The sequence below is a fragment of the Haliotis asinina genome, chromosome 5, assembly GCF_037392515.1.
Source record: "Haliotis asinina isolate JCU_RB_2024 chromosome 5, JCU_Hal_asi_v2, whole genome shotgun sequence".
NCBI classification, from domain to species: Eukaryota; Metazoa; Mollusca; class Gastropoda; order Lepetellida; family Haliotidae; genus Haliotis; species Haliotis asinina.
In genome coordinates this window covers 67513647-67538399 of record NC_090284.1, presented here as the reverse complement: position 1 = coordinate 67538399, position 24753 = coordinate 67513647, and the positions used below count along the sequence as shown (strand labels likewise).

The following is a 24753-nucleotide window of genomic DNA, read 5'->3' as shown; positions in this document are numbered from 1 at the left end:
CCATGTATGACTGAAATAAGAGCAGAATGCAAAACAGATATCAAATTTTTATAAATAAAAATATATACCCAAAAGTCACCGGGACATTATCTGAATTATTCAAAAGCACTGATGAAATAAGATTCCAAGTACCTGTGACTGTGAGTGCATTTCATGTGAGATACCCACAGTGCAGTTTTTACTGGCATCCCTCACAGGTAGTGACATCCTGATATTGGCGTCCTGGCATACAAAGAACCTCACAGAGAGTGAGATACTTACTGCACCATCCTAAAACTGGTGTCATGACATACATGGCTCCAGACTTGCAGGTAGTGAAATACTTACTGTACCGTTCTGAGACGTGCATCCTGCCATACATGGATTGATATACGTCACTCCATCAACTCCACATAGAGGCATGTACTCCGTTGCATCACAGCTGCAAACAGTGTCATTTCCCAAGGAATATCTGAAACAAAAGTATTATATGCAGTCGTATTTATGTTCAGACTATATTTCATCATACATTCAGAAAATGTAAGTGCATGTGGCTGTATTAAACCCATCATATTAGTGGAAGGTAATAGCTTTGCCTGATAGTAGTTGAAGAAGAAAGAATTATGATCGTTCGTGTCAATAAGCTGTAAACTACCACACTGATTGGATCTCTAAGACCAAAGATACTCTATAATTTTATTCATTTGTATTGGCTATTAGGGGAAATAACAAGCAATTTCATATGCGAAACCTGTATGTATTTGACAATGTATCAAATATAATCATAAACAAGAATAGCATTCAGTAATTGTCCGTAATCCTAATAAGTGTACCTCTTCATCTTTCAAATCGAATTAATTCGAAATATTTCTATCGATTAATGTTGTAATATACTCTCCCGCTACCGTTGTGATTCTCATACACTCCCAACTGAAATAGCCAGATATCAATATGAAAAGAGAGACCAAAGACTGTAACCTGGTAAGACAGTTACATCGAAAACGAACATCACGTTATTTGTTTCTATAAAGACATCCAAAGACCATATGAAACTGAATAGGCTTAACATGAACAATGTGAGAAGAAACTTTACAACTTATATTCCATGCCATAAATGTCTGATGTTCCTTTGTGTAATCTATGAACCTGGCTATTTAAACTTTCAATGTCTATGACCTACCGTGCGTAATACGTTAATAAGTTCAAACTTTCAATGTACTGGTTCCTAGCACCTACCTTCTTTTCACAAAGTGACTATTTTGGTTGTTTGATTCCTGAATCTTATTTCTTTCACTTTAACCCTTCAATGGATGTAGTAACTACCTCTTACCTGCTGTCGCCTAGACCTTTGATGTTCTGTTCTGTTCAAGAACTACGTGAGAGAACAGAGGGCAGTTGCACTGATAACAAATATGCTTGTGAGCTTCATATATCCAGTGCTTATAAGCTGGAATCTGCTTGTGATTATGCCTCCAAGAAGGGTACCCGCTAACGCCCACATCAGTTCTTGCATACCTTCAACACATTCAGGAATGGAAATCTGTACTTCGAGGAAAAGTTAATGTGATGTAATTTCTTTTTTCAAATAATCATGTAACCCTGTTTATATACTTTAAATGTGTCGCCTTCGGGTTTCCATCTATATTAAACGGAAAAAATGTGAGACCCCCTGGTTACATTCCACAGCTTGATTCAGAGACATGTTTACATAATATGGGACACTGCACAACCTTCATCTAGGTGTCGAACATGCCAGTCTAAATGTGCGTCGTACTCACTTGTGCACACGTTAAAACTTAACGTCAATGAAACTGTCGTCGCTCCTTGCTCAGTATGAAGTTCGCCTCAGATGCCGACTTTGCAAACTGAGTCTCGATGTATTTTGGAGCAAAGCTTAAATAACCTCCAACAAAAAACAAAGCACTGGTGTTCCCAAAGAGAAGACAGGCAATTACTGGGTTCTTCAACATTCGTAATATGGACCTTGGCATATCTGCGGGAACAAAACAAATTTTAGCTACCAAGTTCAGAATGTATCTTCATGTGTGCCCTTTCCATGAAAGGATATATTTTAGCTACCACCTTCAGAATGGATCTTCTTGTGTGTCCTTTCCATGAAAGGATATATCAGCGAGAGAGCGATTGATGCAGAACGGTGATGGTAACAGACATCACATACAGAAAATGGTGGCATTTGGCATGTGTTGGATCACACAGGCATTGCCAGTCCCAATTGCAATTTGCTGTGGGAAAGTATCATCTTACTGTTAAAGACATGTTTCCATATTTCACCCTATAGCGCCCTCTTGATACACTTGAAAAGTAATGAAACGCATAAGCCATTTATGTAAATGAAGAATGTAGGAGAATATATTTAGAAGAATATATTGCATCAGTTTATTTTATGTAATTACAATGGTGAAAACTAACACATCTGTTATCAAAGAGTTTGCCAACACAAGAGCAACCAATATTGTCATGTTTCTGGGTTTGGTTTTTTTGTTTTGTTTTTATTTATTTTTTTTTTTTTTTTTTTTTTTTTTTTTGGGGGGGGGGGGTATTTATTTTTGAGTCAACAAGATCACGTGCAAGTCAATACTTTGAGTGATCACCAGTAGCAGGAATGACTGCATTACTGCTCGGCACCACCGTCTGGATAAGTCTGTTCCTCCCGCTCTTTCTGCAATGCAATGGCCAGTTGTGGAAGTGTCTGGGGCGTTTTGTTGTTGACGTATTTGACGTACACGTCGATCTAGTTCATTCTGTATGTGTTATATTGTGTTATATTGTGTCTACCGCGGTTGATGGCGGGGACGATGGCACTAACTTTACAACTGCAGCGGTAGCGAACCGCAACGTATGCTGTTCGGGAAGTAGCAATGTCATGGAAAAAATCATTTGTGTTTCCATAATCGCAGGCATGTGACATACAAAGACTTCAATGATGTACCGGTTTGCTGTCAAATTTCCGCAAACCATCACTAAATCAGTTCTTTGTGTACCGGATATCACACGCCACACATTGACACTATCTTCGCCGAATCTGTATACCTGTCAAATGCGATTTGGGACAAAACGTTCGTTTCTGGTAGTAGATACACTGTTCCCATCTCGAAGAAGAAGAAATTGCCAACGGCAGACTGCGACTCCCCTGGCTTTAAGGCGTCCAATGGCGACGTTTCAGCTGGCGGCACTCAGTCGTTGTCTAATGATTTCCTCATTTCCAGGCAAAAACGAATAACAAAGTGAACACACAACGTTCCCTAGAAGTGACCCATACCGCATGCTTTTCCTCCTACTTACACGTGTATTTTGCTTTCCATGTTTCCTTGGTGACACTTTTGCGAAAGAAATAGTATATTTGTATACTGATTTTGCCGCATTTATATTAGTCCAAGATTCTCAAAATCACCTATGCGTTTCTTTTTGTGAAGTGTGTACAACTTCAGAGAGAAAATTGTATACCACACCATGTTGTCCAGTGCTTTTCATATCCAGAAAGAAGGTGCAGCAGAGACTCACCGACTATGTCCTTTCACAGTGACCTGGTCGTGTCGATATCCTTTACCTTCAATTTCTTCATGTGCTTTGGAAAGCAGGCTAAATGTACAGCAAGAAAGAGGGCTGCACACCCAAACAGCAGGTGCCCCATCCACCATGCACCAATCCACTGAGGGTGAGTGCTGTCTAACTGGATCTCTTGAAACCAAACCATACAATTAGTATATGTTACGTAGAAATGTGCTTGGTTGACATAAAGAACATCCACTATTGAAAGACAAAACGTGGGAAAGTCCCCTGAATAGAAATCTTTATTTGAATTGAACGTGGTGAGTTGACATTCATTGTAAAATGTTCTTATAACAAAAGATTAACTGGAATTACCCATCACTAGTTAATGCAAGCACATAACCAACCGCTTAGATCAATGGGGGTGTCACTGACCCATCCACCAGTACCGAGCGCAACAGCTGGTCCAAAGTACGCTATCGCCATAGTGATGCCTTCAACGCCACGAATACAAACTTATACAAACGAACAGTACATTAGTTATAAACTTCTTCCATTACACGCAATGCTACACACAATCCTTTTACCTTTCGCACTCCTTTCTGTACTCATTCACCTTCTGCTACACAAAAACTAGACTAAGTGGTTTTAGCATTCCTTCTGCTTCACACAATCCGTTTTCTTTTCATCCCCCCTTTGTCAACACACAATCCTTTCGCTATTAGCACCCCTTCCGCTACATACAATCCTTTCGATATACTCTCTAGCAGTGTAGGTAATGGGTGTTCTTCATCATATGCGCTAATGGCATTATTTATGGCTATTTAAGCTCACACCGGCCCCTCACAAATGGCAGCTGATGAGCGGGGACATCAAACGATGTCCTGATACGAAAAAGAATTTTTTCAATTTTGAAGCAACATCGACATTGAGGAAACAGTTTATTGTCAATCTCCTATGATTTCTCTGAGTTTGGAAATGAATTCTTGATAGAATTGTTCTCTCCCCAGTTCTATGATTTTTCTATCATCTTCACTAATGTCATTGGTATTACGAGACCCCGAATTTCTTGTTTAATCGTGTTATATTTGGTGAGTCCTAACATCACTAGATGAAACTCTTCCTCGGATGTCTTACTGTCGGAATGGGCCATCGAAATATGATCCTCAATGCTAATCAATGTCGCTTCGGCAAGTTCGCGAAACATATTTTTGATCCAATTCCATTACCCCTAAGACTCCCGATGCTATTTCTATGCCAAGTATGACGGGTGCGGCAATGATAGTGATAATAACCCAACTACGGCCACACCGAGCCACATCCTACTGTCACTGTGTATACGTTGTCGATGGTATTAATGGCTCTATAGTATTTTTATGTAAAAAATATATGTATGTATGAGGCACACGTCACAACCTATATTAGTGGGTGTTTTAATTCACTCATTTGTCGTCCTTAGTATGGTGATCTACCTTCAATTGTTGGCAACCCATAGCTCACGTTTATATTGTACTGTCATCTACATGCATGGTCCGCTTCAAGTATATTAATCCGTCAGTTAGATATGCGATCGTCTTAATTGCTAAGTCACTTGATAAGCGTTATGCACTAATCGTTGAGACTACATGTCCAGAGAGAAAAGTAAAGACTACTCTGATAACACACATTCGCCGAGAAAACTGTTAGATAATTTTAGTCATTTCTGCATTCTCAAGTCTTTGAAGCTACGCTGGTAATCTCAAAATTCAGATAGGCGACAGTGTAGGTTAGCAACATTTGTAAGTATTGTTTAAGGATTAGTCAGTTGAACGTGCGTCCATATCACGAACTCTGAGAGCATCGGTGGTATATATTCGGGGTACTTCACTCATGAAATGCAGCGAATAAAGATTGGCCACTAACTGATGCTTCTCTTGGTCATTTTGAAGGTGTGCGGTCCCAAGCTAATTCCCCGACAATTCTCGGTATTATAATTATCCTAGGCCACATATAAACCCCACAAAGTTTACTATAATGTCAAGGTTATTATAGTTACATGCAGTGTTTGCATCCCGTGAACAGAAAACTATCGTCTTTCAATCCCTCTCATCGACTTACAAGTGACAATTCGAATCACGAGTCGTAAGGTGGAAGGGGTAAGAAAGCAGAGTCCAGTAATGCATGGTCAAAAAAGGACTGTAATTTGAGCTTGCTATAGAGTGGTACGCACATAAATGTCACAGATACATGACAACACGATACGACGACAGATTACAAATGCTCAAGTGTGATACAACGCCAAAGCTAGCATGTCCACAAGCATTCTTATATATGAACCGTGAAAACGCAGGACCTATGAACGGCAACACGTGCGAAAGTAATAATATATGCATCTTAAGGTGCACTCTTCTGCTTTGACAGGTGCAGGTGTTCTGGTTTAGCAGTGTATTCATATCGCTTGATCGTTCAGACTCCGTAGATAAAAAAGTGTGCTCTGGGAGGAGTAAATTGTTCAGCATATCCGCTTTGTATCACATTATCACCGGCTATACATCAATGCTTATACCTATGGTTATTATAAAGGATGATCGAGAGTATTAGAATTGTAGCTATGGTTTAAACATATTTTATTGTGCAAAAAACAAAATGATTTTAGGCACAAGTGTACATATACATACAATCATAGTTTGCCCCGGTTTACGTACGATCCAGCCTTCTGAGAAAAGTAGGTGCAGTTTGTTTGCAACCCACAGATATAATGACATGTCATCTGTACAAGTATCATACCAGCTTGTCACTACATAATGAGACAGAGGCAGACCTCAGGTGCACGAGTCATAAATCAATGTATTTTGGTTATGGTGTATAGCCTGATAGGTCTTAAGTTCAAATTGCATGTGGTCAATGATTGATGATGTGTATAGCATATTGTCATTAGCACACAAGCAGGCAGACACATAGGTGTCAATAAAGAGACATTGAGTTTTCAGTGGGATAGAGCTGGTGAAAAGGGTTTTAATGCCGGCTTGTAATTAATCCCTATCTGCTATGTATAGCTTGGCTTCACCCTACATGGTATGTATACCCCAGTTTCCTCCTATGATCATTGTATTACTGCCAACCCCATCTGCTATGTATAGCTTGACTTCACCCTACATGGTATGTATACCCCAGCTTCTTCATTTTACCTTTGTATTACTGCCAACCCCATCTGCTATGTATAGCTTGGCTTCAGCCTACATGGTATGTATACCCCAGCTTCTTCCTATTATCATTGTATTACTGCCAACCCCATCTGCTATGTATAGCTTGACTTCACCCTACATGGTATGTATACCCCCGCTTCTTCATTTTACCTTTGTATTACTGCCAACCCCATCTGCTATGTATAGCTTGGCTTCAGCCTACATGGTATGTATACCCCAGCTTCTTCCTATTATCATTGTATTACTGCCAACCCCATCTGCTATGTATAGCTTGGCTTCAGCCTACATGGTATGTATACCCCAGCTTCTTCCTATTATCATTGTATTACTGCCAACCCCATCTGCTATGTATAGCTTGACTTCACCCTACATGGTATGTATACCCCCGCTTCTTCATTTTACCTTTGTATTACTGCCAACCCCATCTGCTATGTATAGCTTGGCTTCAGCCTACATGGTATGTATACCCCAGCTTCTTCCTATTATCATTGTATTACTGCCAACCCCATCTGCTATGTATAGCTTGGCTTCAGCCTACATGGTATGTATACCCCAGCTTCTTCCTATTATCATTGTATTACTGCCAACCCCATCTGCTATGTATACCTAGTTCTACTCTGGCTTCGTCGCAATTGTTATTGCATTTTACCTACTCCATAAAAGCCGGTTCTGTGCTTTGCTGCTTTACGCTTTCTTGAAAACGGTATAAGAAGCTATACCGAAACGTCTCATCATAGAAATAATGAAGTTGCAATCCATAAAGTATTATACTTTTCTATTATCCATCAACTTCAAAAATGCCAATCAATCAGATCATACGTACATACAGATGGTTCAAGTCCAGTCTAAAAGCCGAAGCTTACCTGAGCTCGACATCTAACCGACGTCGGCGTAGTATATTAGCAGAGGTGTGGTACTCTCCCTCTAGAAATCGAACTAGGAAGATTCAGTCGTCCCCGTATCCCTCTCCAGGAACGAGTTTGTAAATTCCGTGATCTTAGCGAGATCAAAGGTGAATTTCACTTTCTGACGAAATGTAATCTGTATACAGATATCAGTGCTGATATGATTAAGAAACTTTATAACAATTCACTCTGACCATTATCTGCCTCAGACCTTTTCATTGCCACAATGAAAGATAGTATTAACTGTAACGCTTTAGCCACAGGGGTTCTCAGTATGTACTGGGTGAGTGAGTTTAGTTTTACCCCGCACTCAGCAATATTCCAGCTATATGACGAAGGTCTGTAAATAATCGAGTCTGGACCAGACAATCCAGTGATCAAGAACATGATCTGCGCAGTTGGGAACCGATGACATGTGTCAACCAAGTCAGCAAGCCTGACCACCCGATCCCAAGCACAGTCGCCTTTTATGGCAAGCATGGGTTGCTGAAGGCCTGTTCTACCCCGGGACCTTCACGGGTCTCTCAGTATGTAGGAACGTCGTCTTAAATATCGCTCATAATGGTATTTAGTTAAGGAAATAATAGTAACATTGATAAAATGCTTTACTTATTCACAATGTGCAATTCATCTGTGCATTTGTTTTGTATTATATGCATCATTTTTGTATTGACAATTATATTATGAGTTTTACACTCAATATATTTTAACGCTATAATGTATCTTTATGTATAATCGTGGCCCGTAGATCTGAATAGGCATGACATTTTATACAACATGTCGATGAAATGCATTTACACATGTCGAAAATATGTGAAAACCAGTTTTCTTCTTCTTATCATTGTGAAATGTGACAGTCCCGGGTAGCCACCGTGGACATTGCTTAACGAGAGGCAGAGGACGGAGGTTTAGTGGGGCAACCTAAAGCCCTAGATAAAAACGATTCATACAATAAATGAATTATTAGTGGAATAATTCTGTCTGCACTAAACAGCCTCAAAACGTCTTACTTCACAGTGAAAGTGTACACAATCGGACTACTTCAATGATAAACACCCAGAGTGATGATGGTCTCAAAAGTTAACCACTTTGGTGAATCAAACTCATGGTGTGTGACTCGGCTAGTTTGGAGTGAAAGAACAGACGAGCGAAGCTTGACGTATATGAAATACCCGGATGTAGCGTCCCTGTGCAAGGACTGGTGACTGGTTCAGATATACAGGTAAGCAGTGTGAATGGTTATGAGCGCATGCATATTGTCTTGTAATCTGCAATGCTCTGTGACATATACCATAAGACTTGTAATCTTCACTCTTATTGTAGTGTCATGTACGAGTACCTGTAACATGTCGTGTGCGTAACACGCTATAGCGAGCACAAGGGAAGGGACTCCATCCCGTACAGAGGAGTGTAGGGATATGGGTCATAACTTGCATATACAGGTTTTGGCTTGTGATAGGTTATTAAGCTCAGATTACAGTTACAGTCCCTTTACTCGTGGAGAGGCCAACTTTGCAGAGATGAATATTGACTGTTGTATGGTTAGTAAACAAGTAGCCTGGTCCTGCTATGTTTCCTAAGTCAACTGTTTTCAATCTTCCCCTATCTTCCTTTGCGAAACTCGGAATACAAATATTGCAAACAAAAAGTCTGTCGTGTGGACCATATGACGTTACTGTAGGACAATACACTCAAAACCTATTATATGAGGTTCCCTATAAATATTCTCATAGCCTAGTTTAACGAGAGGAAGTGAAAGGAAAGTTCAGTAGGGCAGCTTACAGCTGGAGATAAATACCCCACCATGGGCATCTCTCAATGCTTTTATTCTAACTCACCAGAGCGTGGTAGTACTGCTGACCAGACACGGAGGTAAAGGTAAGCATTTTGAATGGTCAGCTGCTGTTGGTAGGAAGACACGATCAACAGACCTGTGCAACCGAACAAGCAATTACACGCACGCATGTGAAAATCACACACCACGCCTACCTACCTACCCACCTTCACACACACACACATACACACACATACACACACATACACACACATACACAAACACACACACACACACACACACACGCACATACATACATGCATATATGCATGCATATACGGTGTTGATATTTTAATGTTAATTAAATTTGACGATTGAATTTTTAAAAGAAATAGAATTACTTGATAAATTTTGATAAAATTTTGTAAATAGATGAATATTTTACCATTGGTAGTATACATTATTAAAAGCTAATGTTAGTGGCTGTATCCCCAAAGGATGTTAAAGTATCGTAAAATTAGTGTCCTCCTGAGTCCCAAAACATTCAAGGTAAATATAAACTAACCGGTCTTTAAACGCAGTATCTTTGTTATTTTAAATCATGGCTAATATTTGTTATCCACCGGGATATAGTATTAGACTACGTACGTCCACCCTCCGTTGACTAGATTCCTTTCCTATTTGGTAACTACGTTCATCACGGGATATTTTTACAGCAGAAGCAAACGCAATACTAACAGCTCTAAAATATATTCAAAGAATACTTAAAACATGTGTAAACATCCACTTTTACAGGAAATTATTGAGTTATATACTAGTAATGATCTTGCTACTTGCCAGTGTGACATCGTCTTTTGTTAGGTACCCAGTCATATAGGAATCTTTATGAACACAAGGGCCGATCTTGTTGCTGAGGCAGCGCTCAACAAATCTGTGACACCACTTCCTATTCCATACTCAGATTATAAAGCTACAATTAGATCCGTGATCTAATGCAGAAGAAGTGGGACACCCAGGTAGTAAAATACATGCAATAAAACCCCTGGTTACACCTACTTAGGTTGTCAGTCCAGATTTAAGAAGGTCATTATGCGACGATGTCGCATTGGCCATACTAGATACACTCACGAATATTTACTTAAAGGCGAGGATCCTTTTTGTATCCCTTGTGGTGAAGGAATCACCGTCAAGCATGTCTGTATTGATTTTGCCATCATAAGGGATAAATATTTTAATGTCAAAACAATGAAGGATCTTTTTAATGTTAATTATCTTATGATCGTGGATTTTTAATGGACATAGAATTATTTGATAATGTGTTTTCTAAATGGAAAGCTTATATTTTAAACACGGTGGTATGAATTGGCAACTGCGATTGTTAGTGGCTGGGGTTAAAGTAGCGTTAAATTATTGTCCCCTTGAGTCAGTACGTAAGTCCCAAAACTTTCAAAGTAAAATTTAAACTTACCAATATTTTAGACGTAGTATATTTGTCATTTTACATTTCGGCGACATTTTCCTACAATCGCCAGCGGCTGAGGGGATGGCGAAAATCCAGCTAGGGTCCATGCAGGTAGCAAATGTAATGTAAAAGTCCCCTTGGTCCCTAGTGTGGTGATCTACCTTCAGTCGGTAGTGATCTATAGCCTCTTTTTATATTATGTAATGTCCAAGTTGCGCTGTTAGTTTTAACTTCATATGATAGTCTTTGAAGGGCATTTAGAAGTGAAATGCATACGTGTTCTCATATAAAGAAGTTGATATCCATAAAATCTTCTTCTTCATATGATAGTTTTAAATTCGAATTGTGATACCACTATTTTACCGTACTTTGATGACGGGTTTCATAATAGATGCATATTCTTTCTAATCATGTTTGTTCTCGTCACGGTATGACTGAAATATTGCCGATGTGACGTTAAATTATAACTCACTCACTCACTCATTATGGGATAAGACAGGAGTCTGCAACAACAACCTAAAACTATTCGATTCTGTCCACCAGCAAGGTCTGAGACTTTGTCTTGGCTCCTTTAGAACCTCTCCTGGTGACAGTTGTAAACAACGCCGTATAAAACTGTCTTTACAATACACTATCAAATTATACTCTAATGAATCTAACCCTGCCTACAATTATGTCTTCAACCCCTTTTATGAGGATCTATACAACAAAACATCTTCTCTTGTTCCGCTTCTAATGCACAGAATTAAACCATTTATTTCTTCTGCCGACACTGACCTGGAAAATATATCTCCTTCCCGTCTTCTTTCTTCTCCTCCTTGGTAATTGGTTAGGCCACAAGTTGACCTAAGATTAACTACATTTAAGATCAGAAACTAATGAATTACAATATAAACAGGAATATAAGCAATTAAAAAGTAAATACAACAATTTACTGATGGGTGCAAGGATGGTGGCACAGTGGCTTGTGCCACTGTCACTGTCTTTAGATCCAGAACAATATCTTCTAGATTACTGGATAACAGCTCTATTTTCACAGCTGAAGCAAACACTATATTAACGGCTCTTAAATATATTTCAAAGACGTCCTAAACATTAACAATATATGATCTATTCAGAGTCTCTTTCTTGTCTTCAGGCAATTAAGAAACCTATCATGTAAACATCCATTTTTAATAGTAATTATTGAATTGTATAATGATCTTGCTACTGGCCAATCCGACATTGTCTGGTTACCAGGCCACGTTGGCACTTCTGGTAACACAATGGCCGATTTTGCTGCCAAGGCAGCGCTCAACAAATCTTTGACACCACTTCTTATTCCATACTCAGTTTATAAAGCTACAATTAGATCTTATATCCGTGATCTGATGCAGAAGAAGTGGGACACTCAAGTAGGTATGAATAAATTACATGTAATAGAAACGCTATATTGGTTATACCTATTTGGATTGTCAGTCCAGATTTGAGGAGGTCATCACGCGACGAAGTCGTATTGGCCAAACCAGATATACACACCTGTTGAAAGGTGAGGATCCTCCGCTCTACATCCCTCGTGATGAAAGAATCACCGTCAAGCATGTCTTGCTTGATTGTGTTGCATATTCCATCACAAGGGATAAGTGCTTTAAATCACGAATTATGAAGGATTTTTAGTAATATACGTTCTCGTTTAATTACTGGCTTTTTAAAAGAATTACATTTGTTAACTGATTTGTAAACAAATGAATATTTTATGATTGGAATTAATCACTTAGATTGTCAGTGGTGGTATCCTAAAGTGAGGTTGAAGTCCCAAAGCATTTGAAGTCAAATGTAGTCTTCTACCTTTTTAGCTGTAGTATTTGTGCCAATTTTTGGGTAATCTTGCATATAATCGCCAGCAGCTGAGGGGATGGTGTAAACCCAGCTATGGACCATGCAGGTAGCAGCCCATTTGTACATGGTATTTTCTAAACTTTTCTGTTTTTAAGATACACATACTAGCCAGTTTTAAGTCTTTTCGTGATACTCTACTCATTTTACAGTCTGTCGATGACTGGTTCTTTAAACACTAGTATTTTGTATCTATAATATTTCTCGTCACTATGTGGCTGCAATATTGCCGATGTGACGTTATATTTTAACTCACTCACTCACTCATTTAATTATTGCATTTTTAAAGAATTAGATTTGGTAAATGAGTTGTAAATAGTTGTAATAGGTAGTCTAGATTAGTAACTGAGATTGTTTGTGGCTGTAGTGTGTTGAAGTATTGGAAAATCATAATCCTCCTGAGTCGTAAGTCGCCAAACATTATATGTGAATTTAGTAAGGTCAAACTTTATAGTGTAGTATATTTGTTTATTGTACTGTAAGCCCCTTGGACCCTTGTATGGTGATCAGTTGTGGTAATAAATTCTACCTCACTCACTCACCTAGTGAGATTTGGAGACAATGACATTCAATTCAAGGTCACAAGGTGACTTTAATGCTTTGCCCTTGTCATGGAGACACCCCAACCTTTCACTGGATTTTCGTTATATTCAACACCAAACTGTCTCTAGGGAAGACACAGGGTCCAGTCGATTTGGTGACCTCCACCTAATTTTCAAGGTCATGTGACAAGACTTCGGCAAGTTAACCTGAATGTAGAGATTGCCAGCGCGATATCTCAAGAACACTTCACTGTAAAAACTATTCGTCACATATAATTCATTACAAAGATTACAAAGTCGGTTTCCTTTCGAAATATGTAGCCAGCGCATTGTCCCTGAAGGCACACTATGATTTGCTGGCCAAAATTTAGCGAAATTCTACTTAGGGTATTTCAAGATAAGGTTCAGGAATAGGAGCATGTTTATACATTTACTAACAAAATCCTTTTCAAAATTGAGTATTTCTCGAATTCCAAGATTGTACAAACTGCCCTGAACGGGTTCTCTGCATATTATCCTTGAGCAAGATGACGTTATAAGCATATGACATTCCAGTTTCATCTAAGTGTTTGATTTGAGACTAAGGTATCTATATTGTTGTTTTTTGATAATATTCACAGGAAAATATATGTTGATGTACATATACATTTATGCAATATAAATAAATTTAGTAAAGTTAATTCATTAATTGAACTAATGAAGCTATAGTTAATGCTTAATGTTGTCCCTTTTTTTTGTCTGGCCACATACCATTATTGTCAATCGTGCAGGTTAATTAAGCCTTATGCAGCCAACCACAGAGTGTGTTGTTTTAAGCGGTCTTGGAAAGATGTCAAGGCACTGTAAGTCCCCATTGTCCCTATAGTGATCTACCTTCAGTTATTGGGGATCTACAACCTGCTTTTATTTTGCATCGTCTTCTATACAACTGTTTTAGTTGTAGCAGCTCGTTTTAAATTGTACTGTTTCCTGTCCTTCATTAAAAGGTGTTTGTACTTTACTTTTACATACATACATACATACATACATACATACATACATACATACAGACAGACAGACAGACAGACACAGACAGACAGACAGACACACACACACACACACACACACACACACACACATACATACATACATACATACATACATACATACATACATACATACATTAGTATATTATATGAGTGCCCATATCATGTTATGTTGACGACACGAGGGCCTAAATGTTGGTATTTTCCGAGCGAGTGCGAGTGATATACCGATCTCTAGGCACGAGTGTCTTAAACATCGTATGATATGGGCACGAATATAACATTCTGTTTATCACCAAAGTCGTCAAATTGAGGAAAATCTACTTTCAAACACGGGCTGGCTACCCGTCGTCGCCTCATGTAGAACGCAACGTCACAGAGGAAACGTGACGCCATAGCATTGATCGTGACGTCACGTGACCATGACAAAGTGATATTTTGCCCTAGGACATCGTATGAAAAATATGAACCCCGATATGTTCGCCCTCGTAAGTAATAAACATACATACAGAATTAAACTGCACTTTAGGTAAGAGAGAATCGGAAACCATTTTCAATATGTGTTGAAAGTTCTTCATGAGGAAAGATTACACAAAGGTGAATATGCATATCTAATTTATCAAGGACATGGATCACTAATACAATAAGTCATTGCATGGCATCTTAACATCTATCGTGTGTTGACCTACATGTTTTGGCAGTTACCAATGTGCATCTGACGCTACATAGCAAATAGTCGGGGTCGTCCATGCCAATCCAACACTTAATGCACATGTAATTGGAATAATGGGTCAAGTTAGCAATCCCGATTGCCCTATATATAGAGACAACATGCTGCACAAGTTGTATAATGTGAAGCCAGGCTGGTTGATGTTGTGGTTGTTCTTTTAAGACAGCCACTGTGTTGTATAGTCCCTAAGCGATTATTACATCGTATTCGCATGATGTTAAGCAACAGACAATCTCAATTCCTCTCAGTGATATCTATGCTATTTTCTCCACGAGCAGTAAGTTCATACGTAGAGAAAAATGTCGTTGATTTGTCTGTTTTCCAATGAGGTCTCGGTCAGTAAATTCCCTTTAATCTATCAATCAGGCAGTAGATATTCAAGACGGAGAAAAACTGCGTGAGTGTCAACACCATGGCTCTGTCTGGAGGACGTCGAGGACGGTGTTTCCACAACATCCTCTGGTTTACTGCTGTCTTCAGTATGTCGTCATTGGTGCTGGAGTCTGTCAAATACTACACCGTGTCTCAGATCACAGCACTGGAGAAACAGTTTGGCCTCAGTAGTACGAAAAGTGGCCTCCTTCTAAGCTGCGGCGAAATCGGTTATCTTTCAGCCATTTTCTTCTTCAGCCATTTTGGGGGAAAGCGCTTTATACCTAGGATCCTGGCCTGTGCAGTGGCTTTGTATGGCATTTCTAGTCTAATGTCGGGAATGTTACACTTCATAGAGCCAGTATCGCTGCCTTCTTTAGATGATCTTGCCTCCAACTATTCATCTGAACAGAGAGTGAGGCTGTGTCAGGATTCCATGCAGGAACATGAACGATGTCCAGCCACGAAGGAACAAGAGACTGACAACGGACGTTGGGTGTACAACGTGCTTGCAGTGCTTATGGTGTTACTAGGAGTGGGGAAATCACCACGGTTTTCCCTGGGTTTACCGTACCTCGACAATAATTCCCGTGACAAACAACAGTCAAGTTTACTGGCAGGTATGTTTTTTTAATGTTGACACCAACGATGATAGGTGTTTATGTAACATTTTAAGAAGAGTGTCATTCATGTGTAAAGCGACATGAATGTACAATGAACAATTTCCAGAATGAACGAAAATATTACTCACTTTAGAACATTAAAAACTGTTTATCTAGAACGTCAACAGACTAATTAATATTCCGAAACAGACTGCACTGATTCCTACTCCACCATTAACATCTACTACTTAGACAATTTATATAATGGCACCAACACACATCTCGTACAAGGTCGTCATGGAAACAGTCTACTCATGACCAGACAATTAAGTGACAGGGCTGTTAAGACGAAACAAGCAAGTTACAAGGTGGTGAGATTACCAGCTGAAAATGTGTAGAGAAATACCTAAGCAAACCAAATGTGCTTGACGCTTCAGAAAACATTTACATTTGTGTTTTGTGTTGTGTATTGCAGGAATCATAATGACAGTGTCGTTCTTCGGCCCAGCAATTGCACTTGGTCTAGGTGGACTTTTAAGCACCATACCTGTTGACCTTAGTGGTGAGTACATCTTATATTCCTGTACTTCCTTCACAAGCATGTAGTCATCAACAATTGCTGTTTGTTTGTTGTGTAACGGTGCACTCAGAAATGATCATGACGGCCACACATAATCGAGTCTGGACAAAACCTCACTATATTTACAACCCGTCTTTGATCATCGATCTACACAAGTGAGATATGTATTTAAGTCAATGAGCATGGCCACCGATCCCGTTAGTCACAATGGAAGGTAAACTAAGACCAGCAATCATTGGTAATCTTTTCCGTCTAATCCTTCTATTATACTGTTTGTTTTGAAGACACAAGGATGGATCCTCGTCACCCACAGTGGATCGGAGCATGGTGGATTGGGTTCCTGGTCTTCGGATCTGCAGCTTTAATCTTTGCTGTCCCCTTAGGCTGCTTTCCAAAGCGCATTAAGAAACTCACCAGGAAATCCGCGAAAGTCAAATGCCACAGCCTTAAAGAAGAACTGTCAGGTACTAGAAACACATGTCTGTTTTCACTGAGTGCCACAGAGATTAATGCTGTAAGGCTCTGGTGTTGTGTTTCTATAACGCAGTGTTCCAACTTACTAGTATTTGATACCATAATTGAGCATGCATGACATAAATGTCCATCGTATTCCAGATTATTATACTTTCCCTGAAAGAACAACAATCACATAAGCAGGCCTTAGTGACACAACTGTTTACATTACGAACCGTCGGATCGAGGATAGATACCACATGCAGCATCGGTGTTCAGATTTAGCTTGTAGAAGCCGGGATATTGCAGCCAAGATACTAAATGCGTAGGAGTCTGTGACACATCCAAATACAAAACGTTTATGTCAAGGACGCCAATGCAGAACAACATCCATTCTGCTCATGTCGGTGACACTTCCCAAATCGCAATATGACGTCTGTGGACTTATGGAGGATGAAGTTATGGTCCTGTCTAATGGTAACTCATCGCCATATGGCGATTTATCAGTGATGCTGATGGCGTAACCATTCATGACGTGATGCTTTCCAGGTCAATCATGGGTTGGTCACAGTAGGGTACACAAACAAGAGAATCATCTTCTGTACTTGTAGATTTACCCAAATCGGTGGTACGAGTGGTGCGGAACCCGGTGGTTGCTTGTTTATTGCTGGGAAACTGCAGCTTGCTCTTCTTCGTGGGAGGAAACGTGGCCTTTGCCCCCAAATACATCGAGAACCAGTTTGGGACTCAGGCTTCAAAAGCCAACTTTATAGTGGGTAAGAACAAATTGCCATTACAAGACCGTTTTGATTTACTAACACTAAAAAGTAACAAAAAGAAGTCCAATATCCAGTTGTGTTGTGACACCTTCCATGCCCATATCATAATATAGTGTATTCATCCAAAATTGTTTGTCATTCATTTCGACTGTTTCAGTATGTGTTAACCCTTGTTCTAGGCATAGAAGAATTTCTCTGGGCGACCGTAGGCACTTTACTTGGTGGCATTCTTACTAGCAAGCTCAAGCTGACCAACAGGGGTTGTGTAAAACTGACCATGATAGTAACACTGACCGCGTCGGCCAGCTACGCTTTCACACTGCTGTTCGGATGTCCTAATCCCAGCATCAAGGGAATGGGTGACAGTAGGTGAGTCACACAATGTTTTTAAGCATCATGGACCTACCGAGACTAGATGAGGCATTCGGTAGGTCTGTGTGCCAAATGGCTTGTTGGGAGGTGGCGCGGCTATAATGTAAACGGCTAATCAGAGTAGATCAGCTGAAGAAAGGTCTATGAATCAAAGGGGCTGGTGAGTGAAGATGAGATGTACAATGCGTCTATGTATCAATGGACAGATAAGTGAAGGTTGGTTGTACAATGCATATATGCATTAAGGAGTAAGTTAGTGGAGGGGAGTTGTACAATGCATCCATGCATCTTTGGATAAATGGGCAGGTGCGTATTTGATCACACATGCACTGCTGCAATGAAACCTGAAGCGAAAGGTTAATACACCCAAACAGCATTTTCCCAAACCACTTACACCGCTAGTATCTCCGCTAAGTGTGGTTTAGAAATGAAACAATAAATGAGTCCGTTTACTCCCGATTATCCAACTGTAATGACTGTCGAGGTCGCCATACTCTCTTTCACCATTCAGGGAATATAGGGTTAAACCCATGTGAAGTTTGTGTTCAATTTGACAAAACTATGTTCTACAGGCACAATATGACCAGTACTACGGACTGTGGGTGTGATGCCAATGAATTCATGCCGCTATGTGGAGCTAACGGCGAGACCTACATAAGTCCGTGTATGGCTGGATGCCTGTCTCAGAATGGAACGGTATGTATTCATATCTGAAATTCCCCATCTGTTATTCTTATGAGTGAGTTGGTGACTGACTGAATGGGTAAGTTGTTTCATGCTGCAGTGGGCAATATTACCGCTGCATAGCAGAAGTCTGATTGAGTCTGAACCAGACAATACAGTTATCAACTGTATGAGTATCGATTGTGATACGATTACATGTGTCAAGCAAGTAAGCAAGCCTGGCACCACGATACCGTTAATCGCCTCTGAGATCAAAGATGGGTTGCTGATCAGATCTAACCCGGATCTTCACGGGCTGTTATTCATATGTGACAAATCAAAACTCAGTTTCATGATACTCTCTGATAAGCGAAACTGATTATTCTCTGGTGTCGACATTTTATATTTAGTTTCTACGTCTATGGAGGGTTGGGTTGTTTTGTTCTATTGTTTTTGGGTGGGGTGAGGTTTGTCTAGTTTTTCTTTTGTTTTTTTGTTGTTGTTTTTGTTTGTTTTTTGTTTGTTTGTTTTGTTTTGTTTTTTGTTTTTTGTTTTTTGCTTGTTTTATTTTGAACAGTTTGTATGATACCATTTGTGTATAGTTAGAGATATGTTTACAGGTGTATTTGCTTGGTGGTATTCCCCGCAGACATTTGAAGGGCGGCAGTTTTATTTTAAACATTTCAGACATTCACTGGATGCAGCGAGATTCTAGGTGGCGAGGGCACAGCGGGCAAGTGTCCAACCGATTGCCCCTACCTTTACCCCTACATCACCGTGGACCTGATTGCTGGGCTGGCTGGGACTATCTCCATTGTTCCTATACTCATGACCATCATCAAGTAGGCGTTCCTAATATACTTCAAATAAACGGTATAGGAAGTCTCTAACATTTGATACTGTTATATAAACCGAAACGTAGTGAGGTCATTGATATTCTAAGGTAAATGCAACTTAAGAACATGCAGTGAAACAACTGATTCAACATTCGATGAATTTGAGTGAAATGACATTTTGCGTGAAACATATCAAAAAGAGCGAAAACTAAAGTTGAAACACATCAACACCCAAGCCCAATAGCCTAGTGCTTGTGGAAGACCGGCTTCCCATGCAGTTTGCTGCACTGGGAGTTGTGAATCGGTTCAAAGGGTTTGGAGCAAAACATATTAGCCATCTGCCCCTGGTGGTTTGGTTGTTTTCTCTGGGTCGTCCATAGCGAGATCTGCCCTATGCTCTACCAGTGACCTGGAATCTGTCCCTCAGTCCGTGAATGACAGAGGGAGACACCTGAAGACGGCGAGCAACACATCCGATGGATTCACCATCCTGTAACAATGCAATGGCCCTGCTTCTATTGTAGGTGCTTTACGGTATATGCTCTGGTATGGTGAAGAAGGTGTGTTTCAGTAGTGTATGTAGCTTGTAGGACAAAAGCCCTTGGACAAAACCTCTTACGACAAAAACCCATATAAGAAACAGATACCAAATGATCACCTGTGGAGAAATCCCCAAACATGTCTTAACTACTGAGTGATTGACTTACGTGGCATGTTTTGATTGAATCAGTAATAGTGTAGGGATAAAAATGCTTTATTAATAATCATAGTATTTCGTTGTCACAATCTGTGAAATCTGTCTTCTACAGCACTAGGCCACAGTGCTTTAGCGTTTGAATCCATCCGGGTGCTAATGTGTTTCAGCAGTCTTTTTCTTCGCTGTTTCTGACATTTTTTTAAAACTTTTAGTCAAACTCAACAAATATTAAATCAGTTGCTTCACTGCATGTTCCAACATATTGTTTAAAGTCCCATTAAGCACACACAAAATTGCATTTATCTTAGAGTATCAATGACCTCACCACGTTTCTTCTTTTTAAACTACTGTGATACAAGAAGTAATCAATCCGTGGCATTACAAATCAGAATGCTTTTCAGCAACTAGAACTTTTGAAATGTATTACTCTCTGAAAGCATCTGAAAGACATGAGCTTGTGCGTCGATTTGTGTAGAAATTATTAAACATGATCGAAAACGATACCTTCGCCGGTGATTTTCCTCTTCACCATGTTTAGAGGAGAAACAACTAGGGGTGTGGTCCATCTACTTACTATTGGTGGTTTTTTTTTTTTTTTGTTTTTTTGTTTGTTTGTTGTTGTTGTTGTTGTTTTGTTTTGTTTTTTGTTGGGGGTGTACAGGGGGGGAGGGGGGGAGGTTGCGGTTTGCGATGGACTCCATGTCTAGGTGTCGGGTCAGTTACTGGAGAACAATCTCGAAACAAAAAGTATCTTTATATGCTCAAATGCACGAATACACCTCTTCCTGTTTTATTTTTCCTTTTTATTTTATCATTTTTTTTCCTTTGCGGCCCCGTAACCCTATTCCCTATACTACTGTAGCTTCAACAGGTCAGACTGGGGAACCCACACTGAAAGATCTTCGTAGTAAATAGTCTAAATTGGAATTTCACTCCATTACGAAACTCATTTCTACCGTTGAAATAGTTGTCATTGTTTTAGGCAAATATTCTGACATAATGAACTTTATTCAACATGAAATTCCCCAAAGGCATTATAAGTGGGGTTCTCCGTTTCACATATTCGATATTTCATTTTCAGGACAGTTGAACCGCGTGATAAACCCATGGCCGTCGCCTTGACTTCGTTCCTGAATGGGTTGTTAGGTATGTGCACCCCAACATATCTCTGTACACAAAGCAGGAAATTGTTCGACAGTATACTGTATTTTCTCTAACTGTAAAATAGCTAAATGAATCTGGTTGGAATTCTGTGAGATATATCGCTTCAAAAACATGATTGTTTGATTTATAACGAAAGTGACGACACATGGGAACTCCTTTGCCCTGTCATCTAAATAGTTCCGTAAACAACCAGCCAGTTTAATTAGTTAATTAAACGTCTCAATGACTGTAACGCCAAATGGCGACTGGATGTTCGGTAAAAGAGTCATCGGGATAAAGCCCATGGTATAAAAAGTCCTCCGCAAAAAGGCATCTTTTCATTTTCTAGCAAGAAGAGTGTAGAATATCCTAAACCCTTTGTTTCATTGTCACCCATACAGCAAATGTAAAGGTCTTATGAGACAAAGATGTGTTGAAATGATATACAAATCAGACAAATGACTACAGATACCACTGTAAGTTATATAACGTATCAAATGATAACATGAAATAGTCTAGTCCTATTGATGTTCACGAAGTCGGGTGTGCACTGCCACACCATGTAAAAAGTCGTTGATGGACTTTCTTCCAGCGGCAATATCACTGCACAGTTTGTGCAGACGATTGTTAGACAAAAGGCCCCTATGACAAAACCCCTTGGACATGAAACTCCCCATAAATGTTTTAACTGCTGAGTTGTTGACTTACGTGGCATGTTTTGATTGAATCAGTAATGGTGTATCGGCGGTAGGGATAAACTGGCTTCATTAATAATCATAGTATTTTATTTATAAACATAATAAAGGTATAGCGTCATTTTGATGGGGATATTGAAGAATAATAATTGGTGGATAAGAAGGCTATATGAAGACTTTCTAATCGGGGAGGGGTGGGTGGGGGACATAACATCGGGTTGTGTTGAGTACAATAAACAATCTGCATTATTCATCTGGAGCTTTTGGGGATTTTGTCCAACATGGTGGAGATTTATGTCCCAAGTTTTGGGGGGTTTTTTTTGGTCCTGGGGAAGCTTTTGTTCACAGGGGGTTTGCTCCACACACTCTATGCATATTGAGGAAGGCAGTTTGGGTTTTCTTCACGTGGACATTTCCTTTGGCGTCCTGGCCAGTTACAATTCTTACTGTCGTGTGTTCCTTTTGGAACAATTCGTTGGTCTTCCATACAGACGGTTGGTGGCGACCGACTAAGAACCTTGGTATTCCAGGTTTCGCGCACGCTGAGGACTATTGTTGGGTGCGGCGTGTAACTAAACTCACTCGCTTACATGTGATTTCTTCATGTGTCTTGTACGTCACTTTTGTGAAATCAAATAACTCAAATCAGGTTTACTATAGGTCAAAGGTCAGTTTAGTTAGTTAATACGCGAGCACATCGTGTTAGTTTAGATGTCGTTTAAAGGATCTTGACAAACATCAGATTTAAATATATTATCTGACATCATATGTGATTTCTTCGTGACTTTTTTTTAAAATTCGTCTATACCAATTTTGTCAAATACCTAAGAAGAACTTTTTTGCCGGTGTTCTTTTTCCAAGGACTTTTTTACCGAGGGCTTTTTTCCTATAATCGATTTCAGCGATGTGGTAATCGTGGCAGTTACAGTCACATGATTGTTTGTTTTATTACAACCGAGCGGACGTTTGTCACCTTTGTTGCCCTGTTACCCGTGAAGGTCCAGCTTAGAATACTGGCCTTCAGTAACCCATGTTTGTCGTAAGAGGCGAAAAGTGGGATCGGGTGGCCAGATGTGCATACTTGGCTGACACGTGTCATCATGATGTGGATCACTGGATTGTCTGGTCCAGACCCGATTATTAACAGATCGTCACCTTAAGACTGAAATATTGCTGAGTGAGGCGTAAAACTAAAGTCACTCAACCTGAAGGTCCGGGCTAGAATAGGCCTTCAGCAACCCATGCTTGCCATAAAGGCGACTATGCTTGTCGTAAGAGGCGAATAACGGGATCGGGCGGTCAGGTTTGCTGACTTGGGTGACACGTCATCGGTTCTCAGTTGCGCAGATCGATGCTCATGCTGTTGATCACTGGATTGTCTGGTCCAGACTCGATTATTTACTGGAATATAGCTGGAATATTGCCGAGTGTGGCATAAAACTCAACTCGTTCGCTCACTGACTTTAACTTCCGTACTCAGGTTTTCTCCCAGCGCCAGTGGTGTATGGAAAGGTCATTGACAGCTGTTGTGCGCGATGGCAGACTGAGTGTGGTGATGTTGGCGCATGCGCCCTTTATGATCTTTCAAACCTACGGTATCGTGTGAAAACCATGGACATTGGACTACAGTCACTATCGACTGCTTCATACCTCGCAGCGTTTCTTCTGTTTAAATACGGAGTTGTTAAGGAGGTACCTGTATCTGACCCAGCAGACGCTGATTTGAAAGAGGCAGAAGAGAAACAATTTCTTGAGGATGAATTAACTGACATGAAACGGTAACAGCTGTCCCTACTTACGAGCAGGACTGACTGTATTTATCTCTTGGCTGTTGTGGATAGGGATGAGACAGGGATGACAGTGTCCTCCCCTTTATGAGAACTCCCAGTAGTGAGATTTGATAATGAAAGGTTCAGTGCACATAGGTGGTATTTCCTCATCCTTAGAATAAGAGTGGAAACAGCCGTGTTGTTCTAGAGTACACATTCATTAATGTGTTAATTAACACAGAAGACATTGTTTGTAGATGAGCATTTGTTGTTTTCAATGAAGAAAATCGATAGGTGTAGAAATAATGAAACAGATTTTCAAAGATATGGACGTCAATACTTGCTGAATGTCTGCCCTATAATGGTATATAAATCATTTATGTAAATCATGATTAAACTGTTATTACAGTCACATTTTATTTAGCCAGTTGAAGGTTATTACTGTACAATGCTTAAGCATTCGGTCTTTTAGAACCTTTTTTGTTACAGTGACCTTATTACTGTAGACTCAGGTTAACTAAATTTAGAACTTCAAACCACAGGTTACCCATTGAAACTGGACATCGTTACGGAATTGATATCTGTAACAGTTATATCATCATCTATCTGTGATGAACTCCACATTATCTTATACTGTCCATCAATCAATGCCCTAGACGTCAGGTTTTCCCAATAACTCAAATTATCAAAACTGGACTTCAATGTTTTTATGTGTATCAATGTGTTCTCTGTGTAACTATGTGATTTATTAAAATAAAATGTCTTTTCTTTTCGCAAGGTTCAGTCACACAGCTAAACTCTAATT

General features: G+C 39.8%; 1 protein-coding gene across 1 annotated transcript; it reads left to right on the top strand.

Annotated features, from left to right (window-relative positions):
* Window positions 1-3583: 3583 nt before the first annotated feature.
* LOC137283992 (solute carrier organic anion transporter family member 3A1-like) lies at window positions 3584-24042 on the top strand. The gene is made up of 10 exons (XM_067815658.1): window positions 3584-3655; window positions 15361-15979; window positions 16437-16523; window positions 16826-17005; window positions 17606-17770; window positions 17953-18142; window positions 18718-18841; window positions 19496-19650; window positions 21423-21487; window positions 23660-24042. Exons 1-10 carry the CDS (start codon window positions 3584-3586, stop codon window positions 23959-23961), a joined length of 1959 nt encoding a protein of 652 aa, XP_067671759.1. The 3' UTR covers window positions 23962-24042.
* Window positions 24043-24753: the final 711 nt, after the last annotated feature.